The sequence below is a fragment of the Heliangelus exortis genome, chromosome Z (assembly GCF_036169615.1).
Source record: "Heliangelus exortis chromosome Z, bHelExo1.hap1, whole genome shotgun sequence".
Taxonomy (NCBI): Eukaryota; Metazoa; Chordata; class Aves; order Apodiformes; family Trochilidae; genus Heliangelus; species Heliangelus exortis.
In genome coordinates, this window is record NC_092454.1 from 50,379,567 (window position 1) to 50,394,521 (window position 14,955).

At 34.6% G+C, this 14,955-nt stretch overlaps 1 protein-coding gene across 4 annotated transcripts in view; it reads right to left on the minus strand.

Annotated features, from left to right (window-relative positions):
• The window catches only part of AP3B1 (adaptor related protein complex 3 subunit beta 1), a 156,648-nt gene that overhangs the window by 46,896 nt on the left and 94,797 nt on the right, over positions 1-14,955 (minus strand). For all 4 annotated transcript variants that reach the window (XR_011723146.1, XM_071729834.1, XM_071729836.1 and 1 more), the window contains 6 exons: positions 14,350-14,480; positions 12,119-12,227; positions 10,897-11,053; positions 7,981-8,158; positions 2,197-2,269; positions 1,249-1,355 (listed from right to left, as the gene is read on the minus strand). Coding sequence is in view for 3 of the 4 variants with exons in the window: in XM_071729834.1 (XP_071585935.1) it covers positions 1,249-1,355; positions 2,197-2,269; positions 7,981-8,158; positions 10,897-11,053; positions 12,119-12,227; positions 14,350-14,480 (755 nt within the window). In the remaining variant the exon portion in view is untranslated. The remainder of the gene's footprint in view (positions 1-1,248; positions 1,356-2,196; positions 2,270-7,980; positions 8,159-10,896; positions 11,054-12,118; positions 12,228-14,349; positions 14,481-14,955) is intronic.

A 14,955-nucleotide genomic window follows, 5' to 3' on the forward strand; every position in this document is an offset into this window, starting at 1 on the left:
GGAACTGAAATCACAGGAATAACAACACAGCTGCAGTTAAACTTGGGCTGGTGACCTATCATTGCATTAGCAAAACTGCATGGAGAACTGCCTTTTTCGAATTGTGTGACAGGTGAACTTACATGTATCAGGTAAACTGACTGCATGTCCCCAGACTGTTACTGCTCTGCTTGACATTTAAATTGCAATCACAATTGTCCTACATAAGGCTAACAACTAACACATTGTCTGAAAATCTTCCTTTTCAACAGCAAACTTTATAGTCTGCAAACATGAAACCGAATCATCAACTAAGATCTTTTATTTCTTGAGTTAAATCATTCATGCACTTTTTTTAAGTAATAAGTCTTTCATTCTGCAAATGTACTGTGCTCCCAAAACCAGCACAAAGTACCAGCAACTATTAAAGTTGCAATGTAGGTTATACATACCAGCCTCACTGGAAAAAAGGCTAAGCTAAAAAATTCCTGTGCTCATGGTATTTTTCTGGTCATTCCCATTCACTTTCACAACGGTAAGTATTCTACAATGTACTACAGGAATTCTTTATTAAACTGCAAATTTTGCTTGGGCATTTAAAATTACTAAAAAACCCCAAACAAATCAACCAAAAAAAGAACACTAACTACTATCCTTTCCCCCAGCAATGGAATGCTCTCTAGCTCCATGACTTTGCTAACCTTAATTATACTTATAGTTTTGAGATTCCCTGATGGAAAGTGCTGAAAAGCAGAAAGCACTGAATGTATGAATTATGACACATACTGATACACCACTGATTGAAATCTGTACCATTTTTACTTGCAGCCACCAGTTATGCTTTGGGTACTCATGTAAATTACTTTCAAGTTGCAAAATGTCATAATTGGAGGAATGTACGGTAATCAAACAGGCTGAGGATTAACAAGTATGCAATCTTCTTATCATTTGATAGTGTAGAAACTAGATGATTTGAAAGACTGGTATAGTTTGTATACTTAAGTTGTGACCTAAAGCTTCCCTGAGGCAAAGAAAAAGGCGGACTGAAAGAGATGGAATATTCATACTTTCCCCCACATTTCAGAACATTATAATTACAGATCAAGAAAAGTTGCCAGACTTGCATGTAGCCAGAATTTCATCCAAGACTATTACAAGAGAAAGTACTTTACAAAAAGCAGTTGAGTGACTGTCTCACAAGGATGAAAAATGCTTAAATTAGGACACCCACACTCAGACACATCAGCCCACTTTTTAAACACTACTTACGTCAATGACTGATGAACTCAATAGGCTTAATCCTTCTAGGTCTGCTGTTAAACTTGGGGACAAAACAGCAGGTGTAGGAACTGCTGCAGGAGTTGTCACCGGACAGACTGTAAGCAAAAAGGCAACTAATGATTGGCTTAAAAACCACAAAATTTTAAAAATACTGGGAAGGACAGTGAGCTATTTCCATTAGGTGTAAAAAGGTTTTATGTCTTCATCTAATCATTTCATTCTTGTATACATGCTTTTTAATAATAGAGTATTATTTTTTCAGTCCCCAATATTCAAACTAAAAATTGAAAATATAAATAAAACTGATGCCTGTATAGACTGAGTTAACTAAGTTTACTTTAAGAGTATTTTTCCTCCTTTACCATATTTTCCTCTGTTGTATACAGCATGCTTTGATTTACAAGTTACATGCAAAACACATATTAATGCCATTCTAATGTGTTGCACCTCTGGAAGTAAACTTGCAAAATGGCATTACAAAGCATAGGCAAAAAAACAGTACCAGGTTTATCTTACCCATCCAAAATTGCATTTTAATGTGTTTTTCAAAAATTATTTTTTTAAATCTTATTTTAGCAACACAATCAGTTCTTAGGTTGTACTAATGTTGTACAAGCAAAATCCATTGGCAATTGAGAAAATAAGCCCACTTAAACAAGAAGCTAATCCAGCCTTGCAAGAAAACTCTCAAAATAAATGGTTTGCGTACCGATGTGTTCTAAATTGTGAAACTATTTCTCAGATCTAAAACTTACAAAATCAAATATTATTACAATTATGCTTTAAAATAAGTTCATAGCCTAAGCAATCTTTTTTATGTCAGGAGGCTGGTATGATAAATGCACAAAACCAAAGTTTCAAGCATTTAGAATTCATTTAATTAACTAAATGGACTTTATACCATGGGAAAAATGAGGTTTCAATCAATATACTTACAGTCATCTAAATCTAGAAGAAACACATCCTCTTTCTTTGGAGCTTTTCTATCTTCTACAGTTTTTTCTTCTGTCTGTCAAAATACATTAATATTTCATCTATTATCATATTAGCAAAAGAAAGGTCTTTAATACTTTCATCAGGGAAAGTGTATTTTCTCTGCTGTAAAAGCAAAAGAGAGCATGGCACTCAGAGAATTCATGTAGTGAAATGAAAAAGAGTTATCTGCAGAGGTAAGCTGAAAATAAGCCACATTGGAGTTCCATTTACTTCTCTGAAACCTATGTTTTTGTTTAATATTAATAATAGTTACTACTCAAAGAAAACTTTTGGTACAGAACAGACACTTCTACCTCTTCAATAGCATGCGTCAGACAAATGCATATTCATATTTTCTTCTTTTACCTTTACTAATAAAGGAACTGGTCTAAATATATCAGCTAAAATCATTATTCCCACCTGGGCCTCCATTTCTTGAGTATTACTTGCAAGTTGACACAGCCTCTTCAGGCACTTAGGATACAAACTCCTACAAGAGCTTTAAGTCGTCTCAGATACTCAGCAGCTAGAATCACTTTCTTTGAGTATCACCACTGAAGAGAATTACCCCTTTTCAGAAGGTGCATTCCTTTTCCTCTTGTCTCTCATCCTTATGGTACGTTGCAAACTAAAAATAATGTCGAGGTCTTTTTGTAGGGCTCTTTTCCAATTTTGAGAGAAATGCCATGGTTCCCTCCAAGGGACATGGAAGAAACTAGCTAATGGTCTTGCTATTTGAAGGTGCTGATGCTAATGACTACCAGCCTTGACCTGAGCCAAAATGACATGGCTCACCATTTTCTTCCAGTAAAACCCTGGCTTAAATAGACAGTAGTCACTGATGTGACCATTACAGATGTGCTTTAGATATTCTGTGAAGAGAAGAATTCTGTGGATGGAGAAGAACGGAAGCCACTATTTTAAGAATGATTTTTAAATCAACATGAAAATGCAACAGTCCTTACCACTATGGTATTTGATTATTCTACTATTGCTTATTTATTTTAAACACAAAAATCCACTGGACAAAAGAAATATTATAAAATATCTTTAAAATGCTGCTAATGTTCTTCCATTCCTTATATGCCTTGTCCAGAATTAGCGAGGGATTCTGCTGCAGAACCTGTGCTCCTGAGTCCCATTCTGGTCACAGTTACCAGACTTCATTTTTTTTCTTCAAGAGTGATTACTGGCATTAAGCTTATTTCTGCTGTTTGTTTGGGGTTTTTTAATTCTGGGAAATAGGGATAAATAGCATAATTCATAAACTACAGGTTCTATTTGAATAACTCATATCTATGAACTGTAAGAGAGACAAATTCATGAAAAATTCTTATAATGAATTCCAGGTAATTTCATAGGACCGCTAGGTGAATATTTAGTGGATTAGCTGCTATCTACAAAACAGTTTTGCTATAAACTGTGTGTCACAGGTTTTTTTGGTAAACTATATGCTTTTCAGATACTGGAGCATAGTAAAATACAGCATGGCTGTAACAAAATGCAAATATATATTTTGATAAATCATAATTTCCAAACTCTCTTACTCCCTATCCACACTCTTCTGTAAGATACAGTTCTGTCTTCAACTATGATTAAGGTTCAAAGGTTACTCTGAACTGCAGTTCTATATTTGCTAATTATTCCAGTAGCAATGGGATTTCACCATTCCTTTTTATTCTGCAGTCAATTAAAGTCTACAAAAAGTGTCCCATCTACATAGCTATATGAAAGGCTATAGCACAAGGGTGAGAATTTTGAATATGCTTCACTTCTGCTAATGGCAAGATCACTAGGTCAAGATGTTTTAAAAAATTAGGAGTCAGAGCCAAGATTTCCTCTTACTGTTAATCAATTAAGCAAGGACATTCTTTATCACAAATATTACCTACCAACAGTATGCCTCAGTTTGTTTGTTCTGTTATTTACTTTGCCATTCTAAAGTACTTACTAAGTGCATATCACAACGCTTGATATGTATTTTATATGACAAAATGCATTTCTGTACTATTTTGAATCTATGATGTAATTCATCTTTTAGAACAGGGAAAAAAATCCTTCAAGAGAATGTATTTCACATGCTTCAAAATAAAATAAAATGGTTCTGAATTAAGGCAGTAGTACAGACTGATTACATCAAGGTAATGCCTGGTAAGAAAAAGTTTCACTGCATACTTTATGAGAATATTGTACTTAAGTACATCACTTTACTGTAAAACAAACTAAGACCCACAAATGAAAAACCAAAAGTCAACCCTGCTATCTGGGAAGTGTAAAATCAGAAGCTAACTGGAAGTATGATTATGTCCCAATTCCTACTTCAGTCAAGTGTGTCAAGCTTAAGTAAATGCTCAGCTACTTATATGTGTGTGCATGTATGCTATATAAACACATTTTTTTAATAGCTACATGTTTACTTTTATATATGGATACGTATATTGATTGTGCACAATTCTGTAGAGACCACTGAAGAAATATCCTCACATTTCTTATGTCTTGCTTATTACAAACATAATTATTTAATTTGCTTTTCTAGAAAAGAAAACTGATTGGCTTTCTAGTAATAATAAATAGCCAATGACTGCAACAAACACCACCTGCAGGCTTTTCTGTTGAATGAGAAAAGCTTTGCATTCCAAATCAGGACAATGAAAGAGGCTCTGACTTGTCTGTTATTTCTCTATAACATCTATAACATCTATTTATAACATATCTTTTTCTCAAAACTAAGTCCACAATACAACCCATACCATTTCCTACCAAGGAAGCCCGCTATGGGAAAAGCAGAATACTAAACAAAGAAGTTAAGCTATATTCCATCAAACATTTCTCCATTTGCAATTCATCTCGGTAATAGAGATAGAATGTGGTAAATGCATATAGGACTTGAAGCAGGAGATTTCTCTTGCTCAATGCATAATTCATGTGCTCCGCCTGCAAAGTGTGTAAAATGAGAATTTCACACCGCAGCATGAGCCATGGAGCTGCTGAGAAAAGGCAGATGAAATCATATTTTGCTGTGTGAATTTTATTTCTAATCCTCCCAGTATTTATACAAAACCATCATTGACAATCCAAATGCATTGACAGATCACCCACTGTTTCCATTGTGTTAGCACTTGAAAAGAGATCAGGCAGAAAGATAGACAATTTGTTTTTGTATATTTTTTAAATAGTGGATCAGGTTTTTAACAGCTGAGTGACTACATTATACTTGTATAAGGAGGTCAGCAGTAGCTAGTTTTAAATTCTACTGTAGAGACACCTATTTATGCATCATCCTCAAATCTACATTTTAGCTTTACAGTATTTATGCTTACAGTATAATATGTAACTGAACATCTCAAACTATCCATCTTTCAAAAGCATATAAAACACTGCAGTACAAGAGAGAGACTCTCCTATTCACTGCAGCTCAATTGCAGTGAACACAACAGCTTTTTCAAAATTACTACTGAAGAGAAAAAAAAATTAAAGCATTAGTAATATATTCAGGAAAAACAATCTGAAGTTTTTGTACCCTATTTTAATGCTCATAAACATGGGAGTATGCACAAATTAAGCTCCCATATGACCATAATTGAACCTTTTTTATTACAAAAATTCTGCTGAACATGGCAACGTTACCCAACTAAGCATACAGAATTGTAAGCACCACATAGAGCATCAGCTATATAACGCAGTTCATAATGGGTGGCGAACTGAGAAACTATAAAAATAGAGCCTACTAACTACTTATCAGTATGTATTTCAGAAAATCTTTTCAGTTATATTTAAAAGGAAAGGAAATCCTAATGAATCTTTTCCCCATACATGCTGACCAAATTAAGAATACCTTGTAGCAGAATGATATAAGCAATAACTTGCCCACTAAAAATCTATCAGAATAAAAGCATATATTTCTGAGTGCCTGGCTGAAACCACCTGCCTAAAAAAACCATGAGTGTTTCCTGTAAAATGTACCTTGAAACAAGGGTTCTATACAAGATTTTATCTATAATGTTCTTTATTATAAAGTTTGTTAACAAGTACTTTTCTTTCTAGTTTGGAAGGATTTATCTAGGTTATCATCAGTTAGCTACACTTTGCATTCCTCGTATATCCTGTGAAAGAACCAGAACACTTCAGACAACTAGTGAAGGAAATAATGAACAATGGTGCTCAAATCCTGATAATAATGGACTAATGCATCAGAGAAAAGATATTAACATTCATATATGGTTTTGCAGTGGCTTCTCAGAACTGAGCAAGTCAGAGTACCTATGGTACTCTTCTGGTGAAAAATTACTGTGCTAAAATGAGAAGCTGCAAACTGTTAGAATTATTTTGTGTCCCATCTAGCATCAAAAGAAGCTTGTTCTGAGAAGATTTAAGTTACATTTGTTGTGCTACAATTTTTTGCCAAGATCCAGTTTGGCTTCTCTATGAGAAAAAACTTTGACACAGACACTTTACCCACGGTGGTATTTGGGCAGGAAACAATGATCAAAACACAGAAGGACACTTCCATTTGTCAAATACTACAGTCTTACCTAATCTTATGTTCTATTTGGTAGAAGAAGGGCATAGATTAAAAATTTAAGCTTAGGTCAGAGTTCCTTGGCAGACCTATCAAGTTGCAAAACAAAGACCGTGTATTATGCCTGGTTTGACTCTTCAGCAAGCCATACAGGAGTCCTAATCTAAGTGTCTTGGCTTATTTTAAAATGCATCAGAGTATCACTTAATTTTCAAAACCACTTATCAGTATTAAAATGGCAACTTCTGAGCTGTAATTCTACCCTTCGTATTTTTATAAAATATCTAGAAAGAAATGCACAGGAAATACTTGAAAACAGAAAAATATGTTTCAGAAAGTCTTTTCTACCAGTTATTTCTTTTTAAATTAAAAGTAGGTAGAAAACCAGACACCAATTCATGCTATTAGCTTTAGCTCTATAATGTCAGCTTGAGTTTAATGAACTTTAACCTCTTTATTTATTTTAACTTAGCTGACACAGACCTGGCTCTGTTGAACACTTTTGCATCTTTACACATTTCCCAATCCAATGTTAAGAAGATGTATTTTAAACATTTCATAACATTTTAAGAAAGCTACTATAATGGAACCCTTTATAAGATTTATCCCTATCAAACACAGAGAGCAATAAAAAGAAAATTACACATTAAGAATATTAATTCTACTACTCTCTATACACCTCAATTATGGATGCATGAACTGCACTATTCTCAACTTTACCAAGAAATATAAAAACAAAGCTAGTGGTTCCAGTAGAATGTCTTCAAACTCTTTAAGAAGAAATGTACTGACATTTGCTTCTTGGGTTTGTTTCCTGTCAGAGTCAGGTCCTAAATTAGTTATACTTAAGAATGCATTTTAAATATAATAAACATCCCAAATTAGGACATCGTTTTTGTGAACTACCTATGTAGTATGCTTCCACCAGTTCAACAGGAATATTAAAAAAAAAAAAAGTACTCACTGCTATTCTTCATCTGTCTGGAATAAAAATATCATAGAATTAAAAAAGGTATGTTTTTCATTATAAAATATTCTTACTTGTTTAAACTATGAAACTACTTGGGATTAGCCTTTTTATGAGTGGTCCAAAAATTTTTTCAGAAATTTTTTATTTTTATATATCCATAAAATCGCTATACACCTCCATTTCTGTAGAAAGAACACATATAGATGATTAGATGCATTGTTTTCAAATTTTTTAGGTTTTAAAAACAGTGTATTACCTTACTAGAAGTAGCATTTCTAGATTTTCCAGACTTTTCAGAGTCATTTTCAGAGTCTGATTCTGATTTGGAGTCTGAAGAACTTTCTTCTGATGAAGCAGACTCAGTATCAGATGAACTGGATGTGCTTCTCTTTTTGGAAATCCCCTTCACTTTCTTTTTAATGTCCTCTGAATCACTACATATTGAAAAAAAAAAAACAACTTAAGAGACATGTAAAACCACCAAAGGAATCTACTTGAAATGATGACTTAGGGTATTGCCTAAAGTTTCATTAAATTAGTTTCAAGGCATCATTTCTTCATGATAAAAAAACTCAGCTAAGATGGCAGAAGTAGTATCTTATTTAAGAGTACACACATTTATGGTATCATGGTAACACAGTAAATAATCACATACAACCTAAAACAGCCAAAAAAATTTGGGAACTTATTAAATACATTATTTCCATGAATCAAGCTTGTGACATTTCAGAAAGAAGAGAAGACATCTTTTTATGTAAAGATATTTTCAGGATATTCCACCTACGATTAACAGAATCTCAATGGGGTTATAAGATATTTTTGCTAGGTAACACTGCTTCAAAAATACAATCAATGCATTCAATTTATTCCTTCATTAATTCTTTTAAATCAAACCACATAGAACTACGACCTCTAATATCTACAAATATTTCAATCCATTGTAGAGATTATACAGAAGAGATATTACATTATGGCACCTTTGGTCATATTGAGTACTTTATAGCTAATAGGTTTCAGAGACACTTTTTCAAAGATTCATTCACCATGGCAATGCAGGATTATGTTGCTCTGTGCCAACAGTTAATAAGCATTATTAAAATCTTCCTTGTTAGCTTCTAATAATACTAAGACTACCATTTAGTAAATTACTCTTTTGCCTTGGGGAGAGTTACTACCTAGAAATACTGCAGCAAATTCTAATTGTTTTCTAATAGTTACCATGGAGGTAAATAAGTATTGCATATAGAAAGAAAACCTCTGTTCTTGGATCTGCAGGCAACCATTCTATACTTCCAGACATGCGTTTCACATACCACCCCATTCAGTTTCCTCCCCAAGACAATAAATTGGTTACTGAAGTGCCCGAAGGGTAACAAGGTCGACAATGTTTAAACAAATCCAGACCATTCATTAAGAGTCTCTTTGGATTGGAATCATGTTGTTTTAAGTTTCTGCAATAGTACAAAAGAAGGCACTATGCTTCACTACTGTTTGAGACTGCAATGTTTTTAGAAGGGAAAAATACAAAGAAGAACTGAAAATTCATGAAGGAAAACAGAGCAATACCTTTCATCTCCCAAGAACTTCCTAGGACTGAATTGCCGAAATCAAATTTAATCGAAATTATTAAAAATCCATATTAACATTTAAGCTATGCTAATAATGTCTACTCATGTAACTGAAATTGAAGTCAACCCCCAGAATTGTAGTGAAAGGCATTTTTTTCTGAAAGCAGTAAACTTGAAGCTTGCAAAGCTAAAAATGAAACAAGCCAACACTTCACAAAGTAAGCCTAATATAGCCTGATTGTCAAAATCATGGTGAAAAAAATAGGTATTTTCACAACTATATTTCAATATGACAACCTTCGAAAACTTTTTTGAGGTCAACAGGCTAAATGTAAAAAATTACTAGCATATACTGTTTTACTTTTCTTCCTCACAATGTATAACACAGGTACTGATGAAATTATCTACACTTTCTTCCTTGCTATTGAAGAGAAGCTTTAGCTAAATCAATGAATAAGGTCCGGTGAACCCATTATACAAACAAAGTAAGCTGTTCTTCAGCGTTTTAATTTATCTTTAAAGCTAGATTTGAAGTCTAGAGATGTTACTTTATTGTACATTATATTGTATTTTATTGTACAGTCAGTTTTGATGGGTAATCATTGTTTACTTTACTGCTTAAAATTTCAGATGTTATTCTAATGAAAAGAATTTACTGGTAACTAGCTTTTTAACTTTGCGATGATGAAAAGCCTGTATTAATTTAACCTACAGATTTCATTTGTTCTGAACAGGAAAACCAATATAAATCACTTTTAAAATCATTAAATCCTGACTTAAATTAATAAAGTCATAATTAGGGCATTATGCTGTGTTTGTTATGGAAGTGGCAAGGCGAGCTGCTTTAATTACTGTCTGTAATAAAAGGAGCAGAGTGCGTAGTGCGCCCCAATCAGCGCTGTCAGCCACGACTGAGCTGAGCTGCAAACTCATCAAGTGAGCTGGCAGCAGACTACAGAGTAAAGGGTGATCATGTCTGCAGAGGCCACTTGCTGACAGTACTGGAAGAAACAGATTCATACAATCCAAGGTATTAGCCCCAATTACTCAAAATTTTAATGATACTTTAATACATGATAATGCTGTTGATAATGGGCAATCTTAAAAAGCACTAACACTTAAATATCTTATGATCGTCTCTCTTCACAGCCCTTGCCTCTAATATTTGGATCATAATCTTTTTAATATAACATTATTTAGAAAAATCAATTGTCTTAGTTACATAATGGCAAAGTGTTGAAGGACTTAATTTTAGCTCTCAGCAAAATTGCTGGAAAAGGTAATTAAGTGTTTCACACAACTGTTTGATCGCTTATTCAGCCTCCCAAGGTTACATCAATTTTCAAAAAACCACCCAAGATTTTACTAAAGTCAGAAATTAATTCTAAACATGAGTCGTCTGATTAATGAAAATATGAACCCAGTTCATACAATGATTATTACTTGCATACACTGAAACAGGAGACATAACGCCTTAGCCAATACACCTCCAAAAAAACCATAATTAAAGAAATAGTAGAATATTTGCCATAAGAGGGCTATAGCAGCTACCAGCACAAAAAAAAAAAAAAAAAAAAATCAAAGCTATACAAATCTATATCTACCTTTCATCAGTAGCTCTAGATGTTTTCTTTGCAGTACTTTCTTTGCTGTCTGATTCAGTGTCACATGATTCTTCACTGGAAGAAGAATTCCCACTACTCTCTTCACTGCTGTGTTCCTCCTTATCTTCCTTCTCACTTTCACTGCTAGACTTGCTCTCTGAAATAAAAACAAGTCTCTTTTTCCTTCTAAATATCTTACATTATTAATATTTTAAGAAATCTTTTTAAATAAAACAAGTTACCAAATATTCATATATCTAAACTGCATATATTTGTTTCTTGCTTCAGAGGTCATTAATTTCAGTAATAAAACCCCTAAGCACTTCCGCATACTTCCTCGGTTTAGGTGTGAGAGAGAAGAAGCTCTACATTCAGATTTTAAGGTGCTCTTCTTCCATTCACATAGGTGCTGATATTTCAAGTTTCAAGTCTCAAATGTTAAACATTTTCTGTGTTTAAAGACTGGACCTGAAGGAGCATGTCCTTCACTATATCTGAATGATATTAACATCTACCAGAAACTGCCTTCCCTGGGCACAGTTTATCTGGAATTAAGTGTGAGACTGGTCAAAATAATCTTTTGTCATGGTTTAACCAGGACAAAAGGTTGTCCTGTCCCAAACCAGGACATCTTTGCTCACTCAATTTTATAGGCAGCTTTATAGTTATCTTCTTCATCATCACTCCTGTTGTAATCAGTAAAAAATGTTGCGCAGAACTTGAGAGCAATACTGTAACACAGTTTACTGAATTAACCCTATGGAAGACTACACAGTTAAACAAGTTCAGCTGTTTATTAACACAGCAGCACACACTATCAAAATAGTACTTCAGCAGCAATGAACACCAAACTACATTCAAGACTTATGGTTCCCAACAACCAAGTATACATGCAGTCTTCCTGCAAATGTTAGGTGCCTTTACTTTTGAGTTACAAACTCTCACTACTCTTTCTAGACTCAAACCAGCATGAAAACAGCTTGCCAGCTTTTTTAACTAACTAGGACTAACTAAGTCAATAAACACAAAAGCCATATCTGTTAAATTATCAGCCACTGCACAGCTACAGTCAATGTGAAATTTTCCCCCTTTCCAGATCATATAAGTAGATCTTACGTTTTTCTTTTTGTATTTATTTTACAGATTTTTTTTAAATAGTGGCCAGTTCTGAAGATACAGTTCTCCAGGCAATGAAGAAATAAACTGCTTTCCAAACACATACCTGATGCACTGGTACTAGCAGATTCATCTTCTTCCTCTTCTGACTCAGAGTAGAACTTTTCTGTAGGTTTCTCCTTTGTCTTACCTAAAATTCCAGTCCATTCCTTTGCCTGTAAATCAATTTCAACTTAACCTTAGTTTTACTACCCGCAACACAAAAACACAGACCCAACACAGCAAAGGAAAACACTCACAGCAGTAGAATTTGGCAGTTTCTAAATAAAACCTTTTAAGCAAGTAAAGAGAAACTATTAAACCTCTCTTACTTTGCACAATTAGGAGAACTAAAAGTTTTGCATGCAATATGTCTATAAGGGAGTTGAGAAAAAGAATTGCTATATCAGATTAAAAGCATCAGTAACCATAAATAAATTTCTGTGCCAAAAGATTCTGAAGTTTGAGAATTTTACCTCTAGATCCAGTTGAGTTTAGCTTATGACAAGAACAAGGTAAATATAGCTAATCACTATCTTCATTATCACAAGTTTTAAGGGCAAAACAGATGTGGACCCAGTAGATCAGGTCTCCTTACCACCAGGAGAACACTTGAACATGGCAATAACTTGGCTAGAATATTTTCTTTCCATTTCCCCCTACGCTACTAGAGAAACAGAAATAAAACTCAGGCAGTAATAAACCAAATAGGTATATGGCTATTTCAAGAGAATGATACCTGTCTGCCTCAGTGACAGCTCTGATCTGGAAGACTAATTTGTGAAAGAGCTCCAACCTGCAACGGTGCATGGCTCTAGAGACACACTGCCTTCTTAAACACCAAAAGATGCTAAAGCTTAGTAATGCCCCACCCAGCAACTGCCATTTTAAAAAGCCAATATTCTTTTGGATATGAATGACAACTTAATCATGGATTCCAGATTAACAGCTCAAGTTTCACTCACATACACTGTGTAGGAACACGTAGTATTAGAACTACAAACTTAATGTCACTCACATGCTCTCCAAGAAAGCACTTGCAAAGAAACATGGGGAAAGGATTTTCATGTTTGTTTCGAGGTTCAAATGATTAGAGGGAGTTATTTTCTGTTGTGTTGTAGATGGATGTGACTCCATGTGATTGATTTCCTGCAATGCTTTTTGTTTTTATGAACAAAGGTGCTTCCACACATTCTCATGCAAACCGTGTAATTTATAGTCCCTGTCTTGAGCTGATTGTCTTCAGATTCTCCCCTTAAAGGCTTTCAGAAGTTTATGCACAAATACTTCTCAAAAGTATATAAGGTAGGCAAAAAATATCAGAGAGACATGCTTGTTCTAGTGGCTTCTACAAGTAATTGATATTTTAAAAAAAATTCTCTACCTATTCTGTGTCTAACACCTAACATGGAAATTCACTCAAGTGAGATTTAATGTACAAGTTGGCTCCTGACAAGGACCATGTGCTTTTCTGGCTATGCATGTTACAACAACATACCTCCAGGAGCATTATCAGCTGTATTCTGATACATTTATATTTCTGTTACTGTTCAAAAGCTTTTGCTGACATTTAGTAGTACTCTAATACCTTACTCCTAAATCACAACTCTGGTAACAGAACATGACTCTGCCTCAGAGTTTACAGTCCAGTAACAAAAAGCTATTGGTAGAAGACCAACCCTCTAATGTCAGAAAATTACTAGAGCAGTAATAGATGACATTTTAATACTAGAAACTTTCCTAACTCTCTGCAGTGGATCTGAAACATAAACCCTCATCTATTCCAAACTTCACCTTTTGAAACATAATTTTTTTTCCCCCCCTGCTGTTGCCTTGGTTTTTTTTCTGTTTAGACCTGGATTTGTACATGAAGAAACCTCTGCTCACTACTTAGCCTGGCAGGCCAGCTACACTCATCATTAACAGCAATTAACGTACTGCAGCAGCTAATATAAGAATAATATGAAATCAAAAGTGAGATGGAAGGGAAAGAAAGCCCATTTAATCCACCAGTGAAGCAGAAGTGGCCTACAGCTGATCTAGTTATACCTCATTGAAAACAAAAGAGCAAGCATTGTGCAGGTTTCCAAATGTTCTGTTTCAAAGCTGAAATAAGCAGCACTGATGTTCACACATAATTGTCACAGCTGGAAAAGACCACCTAAGATCACAGGGTCTGACGCATTGAAGTTTTTCAGTACAGCACGCAGGGTGGGTATTTAAATACTTGTCTTTTAGGCTAATGCTCTATACTGACACAGACTGCCAGTGAAGTTCCTCTCAGGGATGCTGACGTACCGACTCGGCTGAATCGACGTTTCGGACGGAGGGGTCAGGCGCCACCTCTGGCCAGTCGGACAGCTCCAGGTAGCCGGTGGCTCGGCTGTTCAGTGTGTGAGTCAAGGTGCCAAGCTGGAAATGATCCCGATCTATTAAAAGAAAGGGAGGAAGGGAGAAACACACAACCACCACCAGTGCTACCACAAAGAGCAATCTTAATCAGGGCTAAAGGTAATTGCCATTATATTACCTCAAATGTCATGGAATAAATATAAACTAGGAAGCTCTTCATAGGTCAAAAAACTGATTTCAGTCCATAGATTACAATAATCTCCCCCATAATGGTCAATAAAAAAGCTAATCAGTCAGTGTGTTTAGAGGTGTTGCTCTGAAATGTAGCTTCTCTAAAAATTACTTTACTGTGAATATTAAGAATGACAGCACAGTTAAACAATCCATATACATGTCTTGGCACAAACACATCCAGAATTTTAATAGTATTTCTTCAAAATGGAGCTCCTTTTAGAGCTTCAAAACTGGGTCTAAGTAAGTCTGAACATTAAAATTGCAAACTGTCACAAAACCAGAGCATTTTTATTTAAGATAACCTGAGACCCTTTTCAT